Source organism: Pipistrellus kuhlii, unplaced genomic scaffold, assembly GCF_014108245.1.
Source record: "Pipistrellus kuhlii isolate mPipKuh1 unplaced genomic scaffold, mPipKuh1.p scaffold_m20_p_20, whole genome shotgun sequence".
Classification (NCBI taxonomy): domain Eukaryota; kingdom Metazoa; phylum Chordata; class Mammalia; order Chiroptera; family Vespertilionidae; genus Pipistrellus; species Pipistrellus kuhlii.
The window spans coordinates 12,808,834-12,828,557 of NW_023425516.1; the positions used below are offsets into that span (position 1 = coordinate 12,808,834).

A 19,724-nucleotide genomic window follows, 5' to 3' on the forward strand; every position below is an offset into this window, starting at 1 on the left:
GGACCTTCTCTTCTAACGGTCAGTATTGTTGGTTAGTGGTTTTCCCGTTGCAGTGGAGACCCTGCCTGGCAGTGCATGTTGCAAAGGGGTCCAGGCAGATCTTGGAGCCAGTGCACCCAGGCATGGAGGAGGTGGGCAAGCGCCAAGGGCACACTCCCCCCAGGACTATAAAACTCCCAGGTGCCACTGCACCTCTGGGCTTCACCTCAGACCCTGGAGAGCATTGCTCGAGGGAGCAGCCCCCTCAGGTGGCCATCTACCTCTCCCTCTGCCCTGATATTCTACTTTCATCCTACTCTGGAAGGCCGAGCTGTGGTCACTGAATGGTGTAGCTGAAGGCTAGTGGTGACTGTGCCAGCAGACTTAGGGGGCACAGACCTACCCTGGTTTTCTCTGCAATATCTTTGAATTTGTGTCCTTCCCCTGCACCCTGCCACCCATCCCACACACCCCAGGTGAGCCTTTCAGCTCTCCCAGGGCCTCTTAGCATGCAGAGAACTTTTCTCATCCATCTCTGGTTTCTCCAAGGGGTGCCTAGGGGTCAGAGGGGCAGACACAAGGGTCTCTGTTAGGCCGGGAAACCACCCACAGTCTAGGTCTCCCCTCTGACACTGGTACTGAGCCATCGTTTCTGTGCCCACAGGGTCTACGGAAGAGGGAGCTACTGAAGGAACTGCTGCCAGTCATCGGACAGAACCTCCGCTTCCAGCGTCTCTTCACCGAATGCCAGGAACAGCTCGACATCCTAAGGGACAAGTAGCCTGCCCGCATCTGCCCCAACTACAGCCCGGGCAGGGCCACCTCTCAGCTTGTCGGGCTACAATGGGACAAGGAGACACTGGCAGGAGGCGGGCTGTCCTGCACCGGCACCGGCCCAGGTCCCTGGGTAGACTTCCCCTGTGTCCTGGGTCTGCTGCTGCTCCCGGGGAAGGGGGCAGCTCTGCTGGCACCTCGTGCCTCTCTCCGGGAACCCCCTGCGGAGCAGGGGTCGGGGCTCTGCCCTGCTGCCCTGGGATCGGCGAGGCACGCCCCGTCCGGCCGTCTGCAGCACGGTCCAGAGGTGGACACTAGCCCTGCCCCTGCAGGTGCCGTGCTGCTTCAGCTATGACGAATGAGCCATTTGTGAAGAGAGAGCCCTGAAATGTATTAGTGTATTATGCAGTCAGTAGACTAACCTATGTAAAAGGAAAGACTATTCCAACACAAAGACTATTTTTGTACTAGAATTTGCTAACTTGTAATACAGAATTTTCCTTTTGGCCAATAATCAGGATTTCCCTATAAGTCACTTGGACAATGGTTACTTGTAGGAAAAAATTTAAACTCTAATTATGACAGCTACATTGAAAAATAATTGTACTGAAATTAACTTGTCTATCTTCATTTGGTTTTAATTTTTAAATGTTTGTAAAAAGAGACTGTTTGGGGGGGATAGGGCAGAGGGTGGGTGATTTCTTTTGTAAGTGTAAAATAAATGAACACACATTGGATACCAAATCATCCTGATTCCCCCTGCCTCTCCTTCCACTTCCACCTTTCTCCTACAACTGTGGATCCCTCCTGAAATGGAGAATGACGACATCATAGCCAGAAGGGATCTTCGGTGTCATCTGAAGATCCCTTCGGTGTCACCACTACTCCTGCCCCAGCCCCTCCCTGTGGAAATTCATTTCTCAAGGGGAGGTCACTTCCCTGGTCATGCAGCGTCTTACGCAGAGCTGGGGCTAAACCACCTTGCTTGGTTCTGGCCGAGCAGTGCCCCAGGTCCCTGATCATGCTGGACACCAAGACTGTGGCAGACTTGCTGATTTCATGGAAGGATATCAGTACGCAGACACATTTCTAAAGTATTATCTGGAGAGTTTCTTGGTGGTCTAAGATGCTGACCCACGGGAGAGGAGATAGCTAGAATCACAGAACCTCCAAATATGGGGAGGGCTGAGCACCTTCACCCTGGATTCGTGGACCTCATTGTCGCCTCCCTGCCAGCTGTGTGTGATCCTGAATCCGAGGAGGAGGCCGGCCTGGGGATCAGAAAGCCTCGGTGACTGGCCCCGGGCCCCTCTCTGACCGCTTCCCTGCCTGGAGGCCATCTCACTGCCTGTCTCACTCAGAGTCTGGTGGATGGATGCCAGCACACAGGCGGAGGTGGGCAGAGACACCTCAAAAGCCAGGCTGCAAGTGTGAACTTGTCTTTAAGGAGTAAGGAACCAAAGGTGCTCTGTGATCAGGCACCTCCCTCAACAACTCCACAGTGAGACGTTGAGAACGAACTTCGGGCTGACGAATTACACCCATGGCTGAAGATCTGACAGGCCTGTCGGGGGTCTGGACCAGAAAAAATCTGGGCCTTGCTTTTCAGCTGTCAAATGGAGCTGAGGTTAAGAACCAACTGGGATCATGTAGGCAACATCCTGGCACTTGACCATGCTCTTTTGAAGAAAAATGTGGGCAGTCCGTGTTTTTACTACACTACTATTTGGACAGGAAGACAAAGTTGGAGACTTCTGCTTTCAGCCAAGATGAGTAAGGGCCCCAATTGACACCCCCCCCTCTGAAACCACCGAAGGAACAAAATACATGGGACAAATTGCATGGAACAATGGTCTTAAGACCCTGGTTATCAGAAAACAAAGGACAGTGATCCCTGGGCGGTGGAAAACAATTGAGAGGAGCCCTACGACTGCAAAAATCGACTCTATTGTTAGGTGATGGGCCTACACGGATAAGACGGCCTGCAGAGGAACTACAGGGAAAAAAACATTTTAATTTGAAAGTGAACCGTCTATTCTCTTTAACATTTTTGGCCACCAGACTGTAAAGCTATTGTGCAAATATTCACATCATCGCTGTGTTATTCGTGGTAGAAAATAACCGGTGGGCAGCCTGAAGCAGTTACTCGGGGCGAGTGCCAAAGGCTCCCCCTTCCCTGACAAACACCTTGTATGCAGCTGGCCCATCTGCATTCCAAACGCATGTTCAAGTGTCCCTCTGGAAACACCTGGCCACTGGGCAAAGGTGTGGCTCCTAGCTATGGACCTGCTGCTGCTATGTATTCTTGTTCAACCACAAGCAAGCCAGGTAACTCAGTTGGTCATCCGCCGCTGATGCGATCTTTGCAGACTTCACACTGATATTCCGTCACAGTGTTCTCTAGAAATCCTATCAGCCATGGAGGATGTTTCCGAAAGGAGCAGGTGCTGAGCCTGGGGCAGGAACACTTCGGTCACTCTCACACTTGGAAGCCTCCTTTTAGTTTTGGGGCATATATGTGACTGAATTTTAGAAATTGTCTGTGAACCCCCCGGCCGGTGTGGTTCAGTGGTTGAGCATCGACCTGGGAACCAGGAGATCACGGTTAGATTCAGGTCGAGGCACATGCCGGGCTGTGGGCTTGATCTCCAGTGTGCAGCGTGCAGGAGGCAGCCAGGCAGCCCAATGATGACTCTCTTTTTTAAAATACAGTATATTTTTATTGATTTGGGAGAGGGAGGGAAAGAGAAATATCCCATGTTTAGAGAGAATCACTGATAGACTTCCTCCTCCACACCCCGTACTGGGTATCCAACCTGCAACCCGGGCATGTGCCCTCGACTAGAATCGAACCTTCGACCTTCCAGTCTGCAGGCCGACGCTCTATCCACTGAACCAAACCGGCGAGGGCAGCTCTCTATTGATTATCTCCCTCTCCCTTCCTCTCTGAAATCAAAGTATATTATTATTTTTTTTAAAGTGTCCTTTGCCAAAACTGGTTTGGCTCAGTGGATAGAGCGTCGGCCTGTGGACTGAAAGGTCCCAGGTTCGATTCCAGTCAAGGGCATGTGCATTGGTTGCAGGCACATCCACGGTGGGGGGTGTGCAGGAGGTGCCTTGTCGATGTATCTCTCATTGATGTTTCTAGCTCTCTATCCCTCTTCCTTCCTCTCTGTGAAAAATCAATAAAATATATTTTTAAAAATAAATAAATAAAAAATAAAAAGTGTCCCTGGCCCTAACCGGTTTTGCTCAGTGGATGGAGCATCAGCCTGCGGACTCAAGGGTCCCCAGTTCGATTCCAGTAAAGGGCATGTACCTTGGTTGTGGCACATTCCATGGGGAGTTGTGGAGGAGGCAGCTGATCGATGTTTCTCTCTCATCGATGTTTCTAACTCTCTCTCCCTCTCTCTTCCTCTCTGTAAAAAAATCAATAAAATATATTTTTTTAAAAATAAAATAAAATAAAAAATGAGAAGTGTCCCTGAACCCAACTGTCCAGACGTTGAGGTAGAATTTCTATAGAGATGCAAGGCTCTGGGCAAGGGCAGCCAGTGACTCAGTTTACCTCTCCTGAAAACCCCGTCCCTCACAGAACTTGCTAAGAACAGCCCACACCGAGCCTGGCGTGCACGCTCACCCGCAGCCAGAGCGTGGCATGGACTCGCCTAGTCTCAGGGGTCCGGGAAGGGTGACTGCCCGCGGACTACTTTGCGCGGACCCTCAGGCGGAGGACGAAGGGGTTCCGCTACCGCCGGCGGAGGGGACGTGCGTGGCGCCCCGAGTCAGTGCGCCTGCGCCGCCGCCCCCGCGCGCGCACACGCCCCCCGCCGGCCGCGCGTCCGCCCGTCCGCGGGGCCACTCGCGCGACAGGGGCCGCCGCAGCCCCGCGCCCGCCCTCCCGCAGGTCCTCCCCTTCGCTTCCGGGAGCGCTTCCAGGTGAGAACCGGGGTTCTGCGGGGACCCGGCGGGCTCCAGGCAGGTCGCGCCCCCCACCCTCACCCCCACCCCGTCTCCCTGAAGACCTGGGGGCGCCGCCACCCCCCGGCTCGACCTGACCCCGATGGAGGCGGCGCGGACTCCGGTGGGCTGGGCGGGCGGTTCGGCATCGGGACGAGCCGGCCCGGGACGCGGCCCGCCAGGTGCCCTGGTCGCGGGAACGGTGGTCCCCCCGCGATGGTGCGCGGGGACCGGGGCGGCCGGGCGGCCGCTCTCGAGGCTCCAGGGAGGGAACCCGAGAACCGCTGGAGTCAGTGCCCAGACCAGCGATTGGCAGCCCTTTCCATCGCTTGGCTCACACAGATTAATTACTAAAGTTCTGTGGCACTTACTCTATATATACATATTTGTGTATATATATGTGTGTGTGTGTGTGTGTGTGTGACCGGGTGTCCCGCTTTTGGCGGGACAGTCCCGATTTTTAACAATTTGTCCCGTGGCTTTTTAAAAAAAAAGTCCTGATTTAAATTTTAAAAAAAAAATTTTTTTAAAGTGCCGCTGGACAAATTGTTAAAATCGGGACGTCTAGTCACCTTAATATATATATTTTTGCCGATCTGACAACAGAGTAGGTATCACTTTGATTCATTCATACGGGACCGCTGTTGTGTTGGCTGTTATTATTATTTCTTTTTTTTTTTTTTTTTTGGACAATTTAAGGGAAAAGAGGTCAGTGCCCCTGACTAGTCAGGGATTGCATGTTTTAAAAAATCTTGTTGAAAATCGCTGAACTAGCCGAAACCAGTTTGGCTCAGTGGTAGAGCATCAGTCTGCGGACTGAAAGGTCCCGGGTTCGATTCCGGTCAAGGGCATGTACCTTGGTTGCGGGCACATCCCCAGTAGGGGGTGTGCAAGAGGCAGCTGATTGATGTTCATCTCTCATCGATGTTTCTAACTCTATCCCTCTCTCTTCCTCTCTGTAAAAAATCAATAAAATATTTTTTTAAAGAAAAAAAGAAAAGTAAAAAAAAGAAAATCGCTGAACTAGACTGACTAGAGATGCACCTACATTTCTGTCCCAAGCGTCATAACTCCAAAATCGGCATCCAGTCTTCCATGTCCCCTTTCGTATCTTGTGGTCCTTTTGCTAGGATGTCTTCATGGGGAAGGATCTTCAAATTGTGTGACCAAGCCGAAACTGGTTTGGCTCAGTGGATAGAGCGTCTGTCTGCTGACTGAAGGGTCCCAGGTTCGATTCCGGTCAAGGGCATGTACATCCCCAGTAGGGGCACATCCCCAGTAGGGGGCGTGAAGGAGGCAGCTGATCGATGGATGTTTCTGACTCTCTATCCCTCTCCCTTCCTCTCTGTAAAAACTAAATAAAATATACTTTTAAAAAATTGTGTGACCAAACAAGAAAATCACTACTTTTTAATTCTGGAATAATTGCATGCCTTAGATGGTTTGGCTTGGTGAATAGAGCATCAGCCTGCGGACTGAAGGGTCCCAGGTTCGATTCCGGTCAAGGGCACATGCCTGGGTTGCAGGCTCATTCCTCAGTGGGAGGCGTGCAGGAGGTAGTCAATCAATGATTCTCTCATCATTGATGTTTCCAATGATTTTCTCTCATCATTGATGTTTCTCTCTCTCCCTCTTCCTCTCTGAAATCAATAAAAATATATTTTAAAAAAAGAATAATTGCATATTCATTAGGGTCATTTTTTTTTTTTGGTTGTTAATCCTCACCCAAAGAAATTTTTCCGTTGATTTTTAGAGAGAGTGGAAGGGAGGGAAAGAGACAGACACATCTATTGGTTGCCTCCCACATGTGCCCTAACAGGGTGGGAACCTGCAACACAGGTACATGCCCTTGACCTAAATCAAACCCTGGACCCTTCAGTCCAAGGTCCAAACCCGTTAGGGCACAATTATGATGGTCTGTTATCATAAGATCCTTTCAACACAACAGCACCCCCAAAGTTTAGCCTTTTTTTTTTTTTTTCCCCCAGAGGCAAAGGTTGTGGGCTCCATCCCAGTGTGGGGCATGCAGAGAGCAGCTGGCCAATTACTCGCTCCCATCATTGGTGTTTCTTTCTCTCCCTCTCCCTTCCTCTCTGAAATATGCCTCCAGGCTTGCCTGGCCCTCTCCAGTCCATTCTCTAGCACACAGGCAGAGAGATCTCAAAAGATAAACAGCTGCTCAGTCTGTCAGTGAAATCCCTGTGTTAGCTCACACACACACACACACACACACACACGCCTTCTTGTCCTCCAGGACCTTCTCTGGACTCCCACACCCTTGCTCATGGGTTTTCCAATATGCTGTTGCCTCTTTCCAGAACCCAGTCATCCCCTTGCCCCTCTCATTACCCAACCAAGTCCTGCTTAGCCTTCTGGTTTCTGCTTACGTACACTCTCCAGAAGCTGCCCCTGACTTGTCTGAGCCCTTCCTCCCTGTCCCTGTGGCCTTTGGGACTTCCATTCTGATGGCCCTCATTTCCCCTTCCTGCTTGTGAGCTCAGAGAGGTCAGGGTCTTCTCTTGTTTGCAGTTGTTTTCCCACCGCCTGAATGGAATAGGCCCTCCGATCTTAAGCCAGTTTCATAATAAAATGTTCATGACTGATTAGTTATAATGTAGGCCGTCTGTTGACAAGATTTGTAGGCTTTTTCAGGCTCTCTGTACTGCTCACCTTTTTAAAAAATATATATATTTTATTGATTTTTTACAGAGTGGAAGAGAGAGAAATAGAGAGTTAGAAACATCGATGAGAGAGAATCATCAATCAGCTGCCTCTTGCACACCCCCTACTAGGGATGTGCCCGAAACCAAGGTACATGCCCTTGACCGGAATCGAACCTGGGACCTTTCAGTCACATACAGATCACAGCATCTATTTGACAGAATTATTTATTAATATCCTCCTGGGGCAATCGCTGTCACCCTGTCCCACATCCTGTTAGTATTTCTTTGCTTCCCCTCATCTTCCTGCATTTCTCCCCTTGCTGCTTCACCTAATATGCTGCATTCAGTCTCTTCTGTATTTTCTGCTGCTGCTTCTCTTGCTTGAGGCCTGCTGGTGGCCCCCATGCCAGCGAGAGATCACCGTCACTCTTGGCTGCTTCAGTAAGGATGCCACCGAGCTGGGACAGCAAAGTTCATTGACAAAATTAGAACCCAAACAGATCTTCACAGGCTGGAATCCAACTAGTTGGCATTTAACAGGGATAAATATAGGGTCTTATGTATTGGTTTTAAAATACAGAAAACTTACAGTAGTGTAATTTGAGAGAGGTTCTGTAAAGCACTATAAAAGTGTAGTTTTTAAACTATCCTAAACTAACCTAGACCTAGGATTTGTTTTTGTTTTTGTTTTTAATTCTTCGTTGTTGTATTACATATGTCTCCTTTCCCCCTCATTGACCTCTAGTCCTAGAATTTTAAGTAAGTTCTATAAAAGACCTTGCTGTCATCATTCTTCATAGCCCCTCGTTTACAAAGCTCTCTCTTTGAGCTAGATCTGACTTCCTAAAACTAGTAACTTCTTTCCTAGTCAGTTATTTAACACATTAGGCAATCAGGATAAGGTTGTGAATGAGCCTTAGAAGAAGACAGATATACAAAAGGAAAGATGACCAGCATCTTCAAAGGCACAGAGGCACGAAAACATGGGGGATGTTCAGTGCACCTAACGTGTTCTAGCTCTTCAATACAGTCAGTTGGTGTTTTCACCAAGAGTCTTGTGTAAACAGCTGTAACTCTCTCAGACTACTTACTCTCCCTAAGCCCCTTTTTAAATTTTTTATTTTATATTTTTTTTATTGATTGATTTGGATAATCTTCACCCGAGGATATTTTTCCCATTGATTTTTTTTTTAATTTTTTGTTGTTGATTTCAGAAAGAAAGGGAGAGGGAGAGATAGAAACATCGATGATGAGAAAGAATCATTGTTTGGCTGCCTCCTGCACACCCCCTACTGGGGATCGAGCCTGCAACCCAGGCTTATGCTTTCGACTGGAATTGAACCCAGGACCCTTCAGTCCACAGACCGACGCTCTATCCACTGAACCAAACGAGTTAGGGCATTCCACTAATTTTATAGAGAATGGAAAGCAGGGGAAGAGACAGAGAGAGAAACATCAGTGTGACAGAGCCACATCGATTAGTTGCCTACCACACATGACATGACCAGGGATCAAGCCTGAAACAGAGGTACATGCTCTTGACCGGAATCAAACCTAGGACCTTTCAGTCTGGGGCCAGTGCTGTAACCACTGAGCACAGGGAACGCTACAGGGATGAGGGGAGGGCCTTCCTGGGGCTTGGCACTGCTCCTGAACCCTGTCAGCCGAGAAAGGCAGAGTGGCCAAGCTGTGCATCTGCCTCTGTTGCAGGACAGGACGCCATGCAGTGCACTGCAGAGTCAGCCCCACGATGGCTGAGAAGCTGCTGCAGGGGTTCCCGGAGGAGGGCCAGCAGGAGTGCTCCGCAGCCTCTCCCTGCACCTGCTGCAACCTGCTTCCCCGAAGGTGATGCTGGAGCTGGCCTGGAGGCACAGCCTGGTAGGCCTGGCCGTGACCTGCTTCGCCCAGGTGATGAGGGAGAACCTTAGCAAAGTAAGTGCCTGCCCTTCCGTGGCTCCTTGGCCCCTGGCTGTGACTGGCTCTGGTCTGCAGAGGCCCTGCAGCGGCTGGTTCGAGGCCAGCCAGCTTGCCCAACCAGCCCAGGCTGCTGTTGGGAGAAGCCTCTTGCCTTCGCACTTGATGGTTTTTCTTCCCAGTGTTATCATTTCTAGAAAATCACCGTGGAGCAGTGGGGAGCTGGATAGAACGGAGCACTTGCCCTCCCAGCAGTTCCACACAGTGGAGGGGAGATCTGAGGGGGATGCAGTGATTTCACCCACCACCAGAGGGCCCGGGGACAACTGGTGAGGGCCAGCTACCCCTCAGCACCAGCTATTGGCCGTGGGAGGGGCAGTGAATAGGCACGTTAACATGGATGTAAGCCTTTAATGAAGGAAACAGTCATCCCCTCCACAGCTGCAGACACTGGGGCTCGGGCCCAGAGCTGACAGGTGAAGGGGTTGGGGGTTTAGACACGAGTCTTCCTGGCCCAGAGGCCACACTCCTGTCTTGGCACATCACTCCTGCCACTCCACATCTCACTTGGTGTCCCTAGTGTCCCATCTGGCTTTCTTTGCAGGCTGATGAGCTGTTTAACGAGGTAACGGTGTCTAATTTCAACTTCCTGTGAGTGGAAGCCCTAGGAGTCACTGTCTAGGGCCTAGCTGTAGCCACTCTCCAGAGACACATCATCCGGCCCGATTTGTTTCTAAGTCTGCAGAAAAGCAATCGCTCAGCAGTGCCGACTTGCCCTTCGAGCCACATTCCTAACCTTCTGCCAGCCAGACGGAGGCCCCACAGTGCCAACAAGCCCCGGGCCAAGGCTTCCTTCAGTGTGCATGGAAACGGGGAGCCTCCCAGGCTTAGTATGGGGTTAGGGAAAAACGGAGGGGATGGGGTCTGGTGCTCCCGGCTTCGGCCTGCAAGGGCCATCCCAGGGCCATCCCAGGGCCACTCAAGGCCATGGCCCTGCTGAGGAGGAGGGACCCAGGAAGTGTGCCTTCTCGCTGGAAGGACCCTGGTCCCTGGCCCAGGGTCCCCAGGCACCCTCCCTAGTCCTGGAAGGCAGGAGCTGCCGTGGTGCCTGCCCTCAGTCCTGCCCTACATGCCTCTCCTGGCGCCCAGCCAGATGGCTTGTCACCTGGTGGGGAGTGGAGGGTGCTCACGAGGGATTCCGCTGGGCAGTGGGAGAGTTTAGTTGGTTCCTGGGGGCTGGGCCCAGCAGACTGGACACTGCTGTGAGGCAGATAAGAATGCCACAGCACCTTCCTGACTAGAGATGCTGGCCCCGGGCCTCTTGACTCACCTGAGAAGCTCAATGACCATCCCTCGCTAAGAACCGTCTGCTCCCCAGCGCACTCCCAGTACAGCCAGCTGAAGGCAGAGGGGACAGGTTGAGAGGGGACAGTTTTCTTGCTCCTTCCTTAGCGCAGGTCCCATGGAGGGAAGAGGAGAGGGAGTGCACGGGGCTGGCATCAGAGCTGTCTCTGCTGGGTGTTCGGTGCCTTGCCTGAGCTCTCCCAGACCTGAGTGCACACAGGGCACGTACTATTTCTTCTTTCTTACCCATGTGCTTGTTTGGGGGGGTCCCCGACACACAGTTGCTGTCACTCATCCTAGCACAGTACATCCCCCATGGCACCACCTCATTCTATTCCCTCTCCATCTGTCTGTTCCAGCCTGTGAGCACTGCACCTGGTGAAGCCTCAGAGAAAGGCAAAGTGCAGTTTGTCTGCAGATGGCCATCACAGCCCCTGCCTCTGAGGGAGCGTCCTCCTTGCCGGGTGGAGGGTCCCAGGTGTAAGGTGACCAGTATCCTTAGAAGGGGTGAGCAGCCTGCACTCTAGAAGCAGGAGCTCCTGCGTTGTCTCAGCAGCGTCCCTGTGTCCAGAGGAGGGCCCGCCCTGAGTCACGGCCCACTCACAGCTCACTGCTCCAGTGCACCTGGTGGTCACGTGGCCACTTGGGAAGCTCAGGGATGGAAGAGCACCTGGGGCTCACCGGGGCCCCAGTGGGCACTCAGCTCCACCTGGTTAGAGAGGCTTCGCTTTGAGGAATGAAGTGGAGGTCACTGTCAGTGCAGAGGGTTCTGGGTGCCTGTCCTCAGCTCCAGCTCCTGGAGCCTATGTGCTTGCCTCCCAAGTTCACCTCGAGGCCAGGACTGCATGTGGATGTAAGGCAGGCACACACATGCTCTTGCCTCTTGCTCTGCTTAGCAGGGACAGACTAGACACCTCAGAGAGTCTGCACACATGAAAGAAGCATGTGGTAGAGCCCACCCTCTCCTGTTTAGCAGGTGGCATCCCATAGCTCCAGTCCCCTGTCCCTGGCGGGGATTCCCGTTGGGGTGAGAGTGGACAGGGTGGGGGATGAGGACCACAATGGCTGCCAGATGTAGAAAAGGCAGAAGGTCAGTGATCCAGGAATGTCAAAGAGGCACCACCACTGTCCTCCCTTCTCTGAGGACAAATACCTTCTGGTGGTGGTGCCCTTGCCTATTCCTTGTGCCTGGCAGTTGTGTCCACCTGTCTGGCCCCTGACACTTGAGGACCTGCCTGGATGGCCTGGCCATTCAGCAGACAGTTATTTGGTGTCCACTGCACAGAGGCTATGGTTCCTAGAATGCATTGCTGGACTAACATAGACCTGAGGGTGTAATGCGAACACGCAACACCCGAGTCTTCCACCAACTGTGTGCTCTGGGGGGGGGGGTCATGGTGCCCACCTACCGTTAATGTCAAAGTGTTTTGTTTTTAATCTGTTTTTATTAAATATATTTTATTGATTTTTTTACAGAGAGGAAGAGAGAGGGATAGAGAGCTAGAAACATCAATGAGAGAGGATGATATTTGGTTCTGTTGACTAACGAGTTTCCCGACCACTGCCCTAGCCGATTCGGCTCAGTGGATAAAGCGTCAGCCTGTGTGTGGACTGAAAAGTCCCAGGTTTGATTCCAGTCAAGGGCACATGCCCTGGTTGTGGGCTCCAATCCCAGTGAGGGGGCATGCAGGAGGCAGCCTATCAGTGATTATCTCTCATCATTGATTTTTTTTTTCTCTCTCTCTCTCTCTCCCTCTCTGAAATCAATAAAAATATATTAAAAAGCAAAACGTGCCGAAACCGGTTTGGCTCAGTGGTAGAGCGTTGGTCTGCGGACTGAAAGGTCCCAGGTTCGATTCCGGTCAAGGGCAGGTACATTGGCAGCTGGTCGATGTTTCTCTCATCGACGTTTCTAGCTCTCTATCTCTCTCCCTTCCTCTCTATAAAAAATAAATAAAATATATTTAATTAAAAAATAATAATAAAAATAAAAAGCAAAACGTTTCTTACCGTTATATTGGCTGGGCCCAAAAAATATTCGTTGTGGACCTTGAGTTTGACATGCTTGCTCTGGATGATTAAGACTAGGCTGCAGCCCTGCTCCTTGAGGCCCTGGCCACTTGGGGGCAGCAGGAGCCCTGCTCGTCTTTGGCTTCTCCCTCTGCAAGCTTGCAGCTGATGCTGACAGCAGGCCCTCCTACTGGAACAGCCCCTGTGGCTCCCCCTCTGGTTGTTCCTGCGTTGCCCAGCCTCCTGTGTATGGCTGCATGGTCACTCAGTGGCAACACTCCCTCTACCGATTCATTAACCTCAAGGAGCACAAAGGACCCGGATACAAGATGGAGACACCTGGATATTATTTTTTTTTTAAATATTTTATTGATTTTTTACAGAGAGGAAGGGAGAAGGATAGAGAGTTAGAAACGTCTATCAGCTGCCTCCTGCACACCTCCTACTGGGTATGAGCCCGAAACTAAGGTACATGCCCCTGACCGGAATCAAACCTGGGACCTTTCAGTCCAAAGGTCGACGCTCTATTCATTGAGCCAAACCGGATAGGGCTGGATGCTATTTATTTTTGCTGAGACCCACTGATTGTAGCCTCTGAGCCATCCCAGAACCTGGGGGTGTCAAGGTAACCCTTGACTACCTAAGAAGACCAGCTCCCGGTGCCAGGCAGGGAGGCCAGCATCCTGAGGAGTTCTTGTCTGCAATGAGGCCCCGGCACTGGGGGCGGGGCGCCTTCTCTTCATTGGCGCTGGCACTGCGAGCTGCCCGCTCCTGGTCACTTTGCAGACACAGCTGATGCAAACCCAGTCCACCCGTCTGATCTGGCCTTGAGCTCCTGCTGATCATGAATATTAAAGTCGGTTTATCAAGGCAAAGCTTCCCTGCTTGGTGCTGGTGTAGGTAGGAGAGGGCAAGCAATCTGCCGGCTAGGCCCTCTGGGGTTGGGGGACCTGCATCCACATAGGGAATCTGCCCCGGGGGATACAGCCAGGCGTTGGGGTCTTTTATGGACCGTGTGCACTGCTTGGAGTTCTAAATCCCGGAAGGGGAGTGGTAACCGCCGAGCCCGCGGGTGTGGGAAGGCCAGACCCTCAAACTGCACGGATGGGGCCGGCCCACGTGTCCCTCCACCGCCATCCCCGGGGTCCTGGGGGTCCTGCCGCACGCGTCGGGAATGCAGACCCCGAGCAGCTCCTTTGGGCGCCTCGCTGTGCTCAGGGCCCGGCCCGGCTACGAGGCTGCACTCTGACCCCCAGCTCCGGCCCGGCAGCGCCGCCCGCCGCGGACCCCGGCCGCCGAGCGGGTGGTCCAGGGGCCGGGCTCGTCCATTGGCTGGTTCCCGCCCCGCCCCGCCCCGGCCTCAGTTTCCCGGCCCACGCGGGGCGGGGCGGGGGCGGGGCCCGGCTCGAACCACGCGGGGCGGAGCCTGAAGCTGATGCGGCCGCCCCGCCCCCGGACATAACCAGCCGCCGCCACCTCCGCAGGCTGGCTCCGCGGAGCACCGAAGGCTCGGACCCGCGACCAGCGCCGGCGCCCCGCCTCTCGCCTGCTGCTCCCCGCAATGGCGGCGCCTCGCGACCTAGCGGCCGCCGCGCCGGCGCCCGGAAAGGCCAAACTGACGCATCCGGGGAAGGCCATCCTGGCAGGTGGGCTCCTCGGGGGCGCGAACCCCTGGTCCACCGGCCCCGCCGGCTTCCGGGCGGCCCGGCCGCCGAGGCCCCTCCCCACTTCCGGGTTTGGCGGGGGGCGCTGCACCGGTCCCCAGCTCACCCTGGTGTCACCCCTGGAGCCTTCTGGGGGGACGGGGGTGGGGCTGGGACCTGCCGGACAAAGTCCGGGGTGGCGGTGGGGGTGGGGGCGGGGTGCCCGGGGGGGGGGGGTCTCAGACCACAAGTCCGTTCCTGCAGGCGGCTTGGCCGGAGGCATCGAGATTTGCATCACCTTCCCCACCGAGTACGTGAAGACGCAGCTGCAGCTGGACGAACGCGCACACCCGCCGCGCTACCGGGGCATCGGTGAGCGGGGGCAGCAGCGGGAGCCCCGAGGGGCGGGCCCCGGGGCCGGAGTCGCTGACCACCCCCTTCCCCAGGGGACTGTGTGCGGCAGACGGTGCGCAGCCATGGCGTCCTGGGCCTGTACCGAGGCCTCAGCTCCCTGGTCTACGGCTCCATCCCCAAGGCGGCCGTTAGGTGAGGCGGGCCCGGCGTGGGGGCGGTCTCTGGAAGGTGGCGAGGGTGGTGGCGGCCCCTCTCACCCCACTGCCTTCCGCCCCAAGGTTCGGGATGTTTGAGTTCCTCAGCAACTACATGCGGGACGCCCAGGGACGGCTGGACAGCACGAGGGGGCTGCTGTGTGGCCTGGGCGCGGGAGTGGCCGAGGCCGTGGTGGTCGTGTGTCCAATGGAGACCGTGAAGGTGGGGAGGTTCCCTGTAGGAACAAAGCATGCAGCGGGAGGAGGTGGTGCAGCCCGGGGTGATGCCCTGGCCCTGTGTCCAATGGAGATGTTGAGGTGGGAGGGTCCAGCAGGAAGGGCAAGGGGTGAATGGGGAGCCGAGTGCAGGAGGCCTGCAGGATGGGCCTCCTGTGGAGGCTGGACTCTGTTCTGAAAGCAGGAGAAAGATGGTAGGTTTTTTAAAAAAATAATACTTTTATAAACAAAACAATGCATGTTTGCTGCCTGAGATACAGGCAACACCACCAACACAACTTAGCGAGGCTGGCCCTCTTGTCTCTTTGGCCTCAAGTCGCACAGTGGCCTTATTGGCCCTGTTTGGATCTGTATCAACAACCCTGGCCTGACTGGTGGGCTCTGGACCTGCCAGCCAACGGGCCAAGTGTGCCTCCCATGGCGCCCTGGGAGCCAGCTCCTTTGCTTCCCTCTCTCAGGTGAAGTTCATCCATGACCAGACCTCCCCCAACCCCAAGTACAGAGGATTCTTCCACGGGGTCCGGGAGATTGTGCGGGAACAAGGTGAGCCACTGGGCCTTCCTCCTCGGGTAGGATCAGGGACCTCAGCCCGAATGAAGGGCCCTTCCTCTTTCTGCCCTGGCACTCCTGTGTGCAGCTCCCCCCGGCCCCCACTGGGCCTGTGAGCCATGTAACCTCCATTCCCGCCTGCCCCCAGGGCTGAAGGGGACATACCAGGGTCTCACAGCCACCGTGCTAAAGCAGGGCTCCAACCAGGCCATCCGCTTCTTCGTCATGACCTTCCTGCGCAACTGGTATCGAGGTACGTGTGCCGCCCCAGGACCCCACCTCACGAGCCCTCGTTCACACTCCTCCCAGCCATCAGAGCTGACCCCTTCCCTTCCCATCACTTTCTGATCGCAACTCCACCCACCTCCAGGGGACAACCCCAACAAGCCCATGAACCCACTGATCACCGGGGTTTTTGGAGCTATTGCGGGTGCAGCCAGTGTCTTCGGGAACACTCCTCTGGACGTGATCAAAACCCGGATGCAGGTGGGACAGAGCTGAGAAGGGGAGGGGAGTGTGGGGCAGGGGCTGGCTGCTGAGTCCCGTGGGGTGCTGGTGTCTTGCAGGGCCTGGAGGCACACAAATACCGGAACACGTGGGACTGCGGCATGCAGATTCTGAGGAATGAGGGGCTCAAGGCGTGAGTGACAGACAGGGCTGTTTTCCCCACCCCGGGCCCTCCCTGGCCTCCCTAGGCCTTACCCAAAACCCCTGCCTGCCCCAGGCCCTCCCCTAGGAAGTCCTTACCTTTAGATCCCTGTCCTTGCCCCTCCAATGTCCGGACCCGCCCGCCCTGTCTAGGGGCCGTGTCCTTCATCTGCCTCCTCACCGGGGTTTTTCTCCACTAACCCAGCTTCTACAAGGGCACCATTCCCCGATTGGGCCGCGTCTGTGCGGACGTGGCGATCGTGTTCATCATCTACGATGAAGTGGTGAAGCTGCTCAACAAAGTGTGGCCGACAGACTGAGCCCCGAGGGCCCTCATCGGGCTGCCCTCAGGCACCTCCAGACCAACCCCTCCACCCTCTCTCTTCTCATGATTCCAGTGCAGCCGTGCCAAAAGGCCCCCTCTCTCGTCCCTTGCATTCCATGGCCTGGTCCTGTTCCCCTCAGCCTTTGAGCCCACATGTCCCATAGTACTGTGTCCCTCGTGGTCCAAATGACACCACCCTTGTGTTCACGTGTCAGCAGAGGCTGGGTGTCCTCTGGCCTGTAGATCTGTGCCCCCTGCCCATGTTCTTACTCGCGCGTCTTGTGCCTGTGTTTCATGTTTTGTGTCCTGTGACCCCATGTCCCACTTCCCAGGGTGCCCGTGTTGCCTAGGCCCACAGCCCTGTCACCATGGCTTGGTCCCAGCCCGGTGCCTTCCACCCTGGGCAGCAGGTGCACCCACCCCTGCGTACCACAGCTGCCTCCGGGCCTCAGCCTGGCCTCACTGCATTCCAGGGGCTGCATGCCCCCCGCTTTTCCTGCCACTGGCCTTAACTGGCCCTTGGGCCCTCCCTCCGCCTGGGACAGGATGGCACCTGCCGCTCTCAGGACCACCCTTCCAGGGCAGAATAAACCGGATACTGTCACAGCCTCCTATCCCTGTGTGGGCCCATTTGTGGGTGGGCAGTGATGGCCAAGCCTCTGGGAAGGTCAGCCCTTCTGAGGATATTGGCAAGGGGCCAGGGCAGCCAGGCAACTGGCAGGCAGGTGGGCAAGCCAGTTGTAGCCAGTGTCAACCCTCAGACCTCACACCAGGCTTCATCCAGGCCTTGCCTGTGGCCTATGGCCAAGATCCTGTGGGGTCACTCCCTTGCACGGAATCATGAGTGGGCAGAATGGAGAGCTGCCCCATGCTGCTGGTTGGGCCTGGAGAGAGAGTGCTTTCCTGGGCTCTTAGCCTTCAACCTGTGATTAGGCCCCTCCCTCCCTCCTGGCTTCTCTGGGAAATGGTCTGAGGTAAAGGGTTTTGTGGGGCATGTGGTCCCCTGAGGCTCTGAGCCTGGGGCCTTTTCTCACTCCTCTGGGACTGGGAGGCCTGGAGCAGGAATAGGTGGAGCTCCCTGACCAGGGCCCTAGGGGCACCTCACTCTCAGAGGAAGGTGTGCCTCCTGCTGGAATCCCAGGATCCAGGCACAGGCTGGGGGATACAGAGCTCTGAACTGAAGGATCCCCAGGGCTCTTCCCACCCCCTCATATCAGGAGCTGGAACCATCACCCATGAGCCACGTGGAGGAGACCCAGAGCAGAATGGGGTGAACCAGGCAGAGGTGCCTTCCAAGGTGGCTCAGGCTGGGGCTGGACAGTAACTTGCCAGCAGGAGCCTCCCAGTAGGACGGTCCCCTCCCTGGAACTGCTGCTGCTGGGGAGAGTGCCCCACTGTAACCTCCCACAGCACCTGCATCTGGACATTCTGGGGTGGAATTGAGGGCCCAGTGTGGGCTTGGAGAGCAAGGAACAGAGTTTAGAAGGGTTGGGCCATGTGTTCCTGATGCTCACAGGAGACTTGCCAATCTTTACCACGACGGAGAAGGTCTAAGCAGCAAAGCTTGCCTACCCACCAGAGTGCAGGAACTCGGGAAGCACTAGAAGCACTGTGTGCGACAGACGCTCACTGGGACCTCACCCTCAGGCTACCAGTTCAGCCTCAGCAGCTTTGCTGTGGGGATGAAAGCAGGTGATGGGCAGCACTGACCCACAGCACAGACTGCTGAGGCCAGAGGGGCACATAGCCCCTTGGTATCTGCTGTTCAAGACCCAGCATGTGACCCCTGAGGGGGCAGGACCCTGGCTCCTCGTCTGCTCACTGTGTGACCTTAGGCAAGTCACCTAACTTCAATTTCCTAATCTGTAACCTGCAGTGACACAGGAACCCACTCCATTGGGCTATGAGAATGAAATTATATCTGTATAAGGTGCTTAGGTCAGTGCTTAATACATTAAGCCCACACGTGGTAGCTTTTTCTTTGGGTTGCAAGAGGAAGATTGTAGTCTTTCTGGTTCTAAGTAGTTCCTATAGTTGGCAAAGCCCAGCAGCTGGGCCCTAATGCCCTTGAACACTGATCTCCTGGGATGGTAGCCACTTAACTCACTGCTCATCAGCACCCCAGAGACTTCACAGGGACGAAGGGATTAAAACTGCCCATGGGGACCTGTACTCAGCAGGGACAGGAACTCTGCCATAGCTTCAGGGACCCCTGCTGTGCCTCACAGCACAGTGTGGACAGAAAGGAGGCAGCCCAGCTAGAAAAGTAGGCTGAGCTGGGTGAGCCTCCTGGGGGCTGTGAGCAGAGTTGCCACCTGCCCTGTTGGAACTCCCTGTTAGGCATTGCCTGAAGTTAGGCAACCTCAGTTCAGGGCTGAGACCAGAGAGAAGTGTGGGTGGGGGAGGGGCAGGAGAAACTTGTGTCTGGGCTGAGGGCCATAAAGGCTGGAGGGAAGTAGCAGAGGGAGAGCAGCTGGAAAGGCAAGTAAGGACCTGGAGAAAACCCCAAAGGCTGCAGAGAGGAGGCCGATGGCAGGGACCGTGTAGACATGGGACCACTGGGACTAGAATCATTGCCTGCCCCTGTGACTACAGGGGCAAAGGGGCAGAGATGTGCTTATCAAGAACTAGACTTGCAGTCTGATCACAGGCCAGTGTCAGGGAGGAGACGCTGTGTCTGACTATCAGAGATGTGAGCTGAGTGTGAAGACCATATTCCTTCCACAACCAGATCCTCGTGCAAGCCTCAGCCAGCCTCCATCCAGCCTCGGGCAACCTTCACCATCTGGCAGAGTCTCGCCTGGGATCACAGAATGTGCCCAGGAAGGACAATGGCCTCAGAGACAGGGCAAAGGAATAGGGGGTGGGTAGCGTCCGCTTCTGGGGCAGGGCTTGGCCAACCTCCAGCCCTGTCCTCTCTGTGTGGCTAGCCTCTGTAGGCAAAGGCCTTCAGGCAGCTGCCCGCTAGTCCCCACCCCACCTTCCTGAACCCTTCCTTCGCTGGGTGACACTTCTGCAGCAGTGGGCCCTGGTTTCCCCATATCCCCGTGTGGGCGATGAATGGCAATCAGCTTAGAATACACACACACAGTCACTCCTGACAAATGGCCTGTCTGCTCTCCATCAACAG

The 19,724-nt window shown here is 54.9% G+C and overlaps 2 protein-coding genes and 1 long non-coding RNA gene across 10 annotated transcripts in view; all 3 read left to right on the forward strand.

The window, feature by feature from the left end:
* Positions 1-1,497, forward strand: part of LOC118725574 (protein HIRA) — a 59,393-nt gene extending 57,896 nt beyond the window's left edge. For 4 of the 7 annotated variants that reach the window (XM_036449508.2, XM_045585499.1, XM_045585502.1 and 1 more), the window contains one exon: positions 644-1,497. In XM_036449508.2, coding sequence (XP_036305401.1) covers positions 644-1,071 — 428 coding nt within the window. In that variant the 3' untranslated portion in view covers positions 1,072-1,497. The remainder of the gene's footprint in view (positions 1-643) is intronic. The other 3 variants (XR_006742354.1, XM_036449509.2, XM_045585500.1) reach the window with 3 other exon arrangements.
* A 2,739-nt stretch (positions 1,498-4,236) lies between these two features.
* LOC123652841 lies at positions 4,237-10,987 on the forward strand. Its single transcript, XR_006742355.1, has 3 exons — positions 4,237-4,692; positions 9,087-9,308; positions 9,895-10,987. It is a non-coding gene; the product is annotated as an uncharacterized LOC123652841 (long non-coding RNA).
* A 3,093-nt stretch (positions 10,988-14,080) lies between these two features.
* SLC25A1 (solute carrier family 25 member 1) lies at positions 14,081-17,203 on the forward strand. Of its 2 annotated transcripts, none has more exons than XM_045585503.1 (9): positions 14,081-14,290; positions 14,552-14,659; positions 14,734-14,833; positions 14,920-15,058; positions 15,531-15,707; positions 15,739-15,874; positions 15,992-16,107; positions 16,188-16,261; positions 16,475-17,203. In XM_045585503.1, exons 1-9 carry the CDS (start codon positions 14,206-14,208, stop codon positions 16,587-16,589), a joined length of 1,050 nt encoding a protein of 349 aa, XP_045441459.1. In that variant the 5' UTR covers positions 14,081-14,205; the 3' UTR covers positions 16,590-17,203. The 2 variants fall into 2 exon arrangements, with proteins under 2 accessions (XP_045441459.1, XP_036305454.1); XM_036449561.2 differs by having other exon boundaries at positions 14,087-14,290; positions 15,531-15,615; positions 15,770-15,874.
* Positions 17,204-19,724: the final 2,521 nt, after the last annotated feature.